General features: G+C 37.4%; 1 protein-coding gene across 1 annotated transcript in view; it reads right to left on the reverse strand.

Moving 5' to 3' along the window:
• Positions 1-1,734: 1,734 nt before the first annotated feature.
• LOC120351559 (craniofacial development protein 2-like) overlaps positions 1,735-3,409 on the reverse strand; it is a 3,593-nt gene continuing 1,918 nt past the window's right edge. The window contains exon 2 of the mRNA XM_039429361.1: positions 1,735-1,887. Coding sequence (XP_039285295.1) covers positions 1,735-1,887 — 153 coding nt within the window. The remainder of the gene's footprint in view (positions 1,888-3,409) is intronic.

A 3,409-nucleotide genomic window follows, 5' to 3' on the forward strand; every position in this document is an offset into this window, starting at 1 on the left:
GGAATTTCACGGAATGAGGCTGGTCAACATTTGTATTATTGATCTGCATATTAATATGCTCTGCTATCCCCGAATTATTCCTATGTCTGAATTGTGGATAATAAGATATTGATTCATAAATTCCTGATTTGAGTTGAGAAAGGTACTGGGCTATAACATTTATATTCGATATCATCAAGTGATAGGTATTTGTTTAAAGAATGGAGAATAATACAATACCACGGAAAAAATAATTTATAGAAGTTTAATTAATTAGAATAAAACATAGTTAAAGAAGTTTTCTCTGACGAAACCTATCCCGCTCATATCTACTATAGTAAGGTCCACGTTAAAATGACAGGCGAACAACGTTGCTGATACTCTGTCTTGTCAATGCCTTCTATAGACGGTAGCTGATACAGGCTTATTGATGTAATATTAACTGTTCATTCTAGTTTAAAATAAACAATCATATTTTACTAAGCAAGAGATTATATTTTTCGATAATTTCATAATCAATTTTCCTAACTGAGATGAAATATTTTGTATTGAATATATTTTGAAATAAATTATTTTATATTAATTCTACATTGTTAAAAGACTATTTGGCAACAGAGCAAAGCGAGAAAAGGATAGCGCTATCCGCTTTGTTGAATGATAGACAAGGATAGCAATACCATTGCAAATCAAACACTGCCATTATAACGTGGACCTCACTATAGATTGAAACTTATGTAACGGTCCTTTACTCAATTATTTCAAACACTTTTCCACGTCTCCATGCTTATTCTAATCAGCTATTCCTCTTATCTGTACTCTACACTCCTCTCACGGATCCATCTTCGACAAAACAGATTCATAAAGAGTGATTTTAGAGTGGAGGGGGAAGTTTTAATGGAGGTAGGAGAAGAGCTTCTCAAAGATCCTCCTCTCTTGCCAACAGCAGAATCTTGCAAATTTCTGTTTATGAATTATTTATTAATGGATGTTTTGCTTGTGATAGACGCGCCTGAGTAATAATGTCGCTATAAGCGAATAACAAACAGATCTTTCACTCACTCTCTCTCCAGTATTATCATATGCTCTTGCTCACTCTCGACAGATTGTAATTCAGAGAGTGAAGAGATGGCAGGCGCCAGTAACATTATAATTGGACGATGATACTACGGTATAATGGCATAATATTTAGAGTAGACTGTGTAGGCTTATGACTGAAACAACATCGTGTTATGCATCAGGCATAATATATTTTGTGATCTCTTCATCTACGTCTTCTTCTTCTTCATCGTCTCCTTGTTTCTCTCTACCCTCCGTTTCAAAGATTCCTCTCTAATTCTGTTCTGATACTATTGTAAAATGATGTTAATGATTAATCCAATAATGATGGTTATTTTTTCAACTTCCAGTTGGACATAACTAGAAGACAAATAGGGTGAAACATCCCATCGTTAGTCGATTTCTTCCCAGACTCGCACTAGCATTTCAGGCGTAACTTGCTCAACAGCAGCGCAAATCCTTGCTCAAGTTCAGGTAGAGTGGCTGGCAAAGGAGGTACATTCACCATATCTTTTATGAAAACCCACAAGAAAAAAATCCAGCGTTGTTAGTCTGTTAGCCAATCGACTCATTTGGATAGCGGTCATTAAGAAAATCCCGGACGTCAGATAGTGTGGTGGTGCGCCATCTTGCATAAAGAAAACATTTCGTTCTCGGTCATCCTCATCGATTTGTGCTATGAAAAATTTTTGCAACATATTAAGGTACACTATGCCGTTTTTCAAACCAGTACACACAGCTAGCACGCTCGGGTCCAGTGAAGGCAGCCATCATTGACGTAACTGCCGCTAGCGCTTGTGCTGCGAAACCAGGCACTAGCAGACTACGCGAGTCAAAACTTGGAGTGTTTTCCTTCAAAAAAAAAAAAAAAAAAAAAAAAAAAACACCAAAATCAGTTCTGTAACTTGTTTAATAAGATTTTTATGAATTTTCAAAGTTGTAATGTCCTTTTTGAATCACTCTTTTTGAATATAATATGATGATGAAAGAATAACTATTCCACCAGAAGCTACTTACACTTATCATTGGTTATTCTTACATTTGTTGGTTACAACGATTGGTTAATCTTAAGGTGCGAACAGATATCCGCGTCACGAACATGATCAATTCACTTTTAATCAGCTGATTATATCTGTATTTTTACAGAAACAGTAAGATACAGATATAGAAAGCTTGGCATCAGCTGATTAAAAGTGAATTGCTCATGTTCGCGGCGCGTAAATCTGTACGCACCTTTACACTTTTTACACTGATTATCCATCAATCGCCGTCAACTGACGCATTTATCATACCAGTGGACCAGAATACTAGAATCCTCTTCATAGAATGTTGCCGCCAAATATTAGCTATGACGTTGTTTTGGAGTTCCTCCTAAGTTTGGAAGCTATGCCCTTAAAGTTATGTATTGAGTTTGGTGAGAAGGTATAAGTCACCAGTGACTTAGAGTAAGGTATAGGTCAAGTCGGGTTTGTTTGGAGGGTTATTGAAAATTATCCCGTTAAACCGTTTAGTTGCACCAGAACTGTAAGGCCGAGTTGTCATGCATCACGACTATTTTGCAAGTTATTTCAACTGACGCCTCTCATTTTCCGAGACCATTCACGCTCAACATCATCACTCATAAAGTTTCCAGCGTAATTTTTGATAATTATTTTTTAGATTCTTGCTGAACTAAATATGCATCTTACTTGCAATAACTAAAAACTGGTAAATATACCCCGCAAAAATTACTTTTAACTAGGAGGAATATACAACGCAGAGAAACGGAAATCAGCCAATCCCAGTGATAGATGGAGTCATGGTTGAAGCGCAGTTGTCAATTTGTCGATTAGAACCAGTCGAGTCAGTGCTTGCAGAGAGGAAACTTTGTAAGTTTAATATGAGTGCTTGAATAATCACTAGAATTTAGAGAACGCTGGCCGGTTCAGAAGGCATACAGAGGCCGGTGTACCTCTGTATGCCTTCTCTGCTACCCATGTCCCTCCAAGTCGAACGTAATTTTCTACAGAGTATAGAACTTGGCGGCTGACTCAAGTGGGGCGGCCATGTTTATGTGAACGTCCTTTTACTTGAGAAGAACAAGAAGAAGGAGAAGGAGAAGGAGAAGAAGAAGAAGAAAAGAAGAAGAAGAAGAAGAAGAAGAAGAAGAAGAAGAAGAAGAAGAAGAAGAAGAAGAAGAAGAAGAAGAAGAAGAAGAAGAAGAAGAAAAGGATGACACTTGGTGAAGAATGTGGAGGAGCGTTTTTAGAAAGAGATGTAAAAGGATTAGGGATAGATGAGTGGTTAGAGGAGGAGGACGAGGATGAGGAGAAGTAGCAGACTGAGGATGTCAGTGGGAAGAAGAAACATGGAAAGAAGAATAGGTGGAAGGACA

The sequence above is a fragment of the Nilaparvata lugens genome, chromosome 5 (genome assembly GCF_014356525.2).
Source record: "Nilaparvata lugens isolate BPH chromosome 5, ASM1435652v1, whole genome shotgun sequence".
In the NCBI taxonomy this organism is placed as follows: domain Eukaryota; kingdom Metazoa; phylum Arthropoda; class Insecta; order Hemiptera; family Delphacidae; genus Nilaparvata; species Nilaparvata lugens.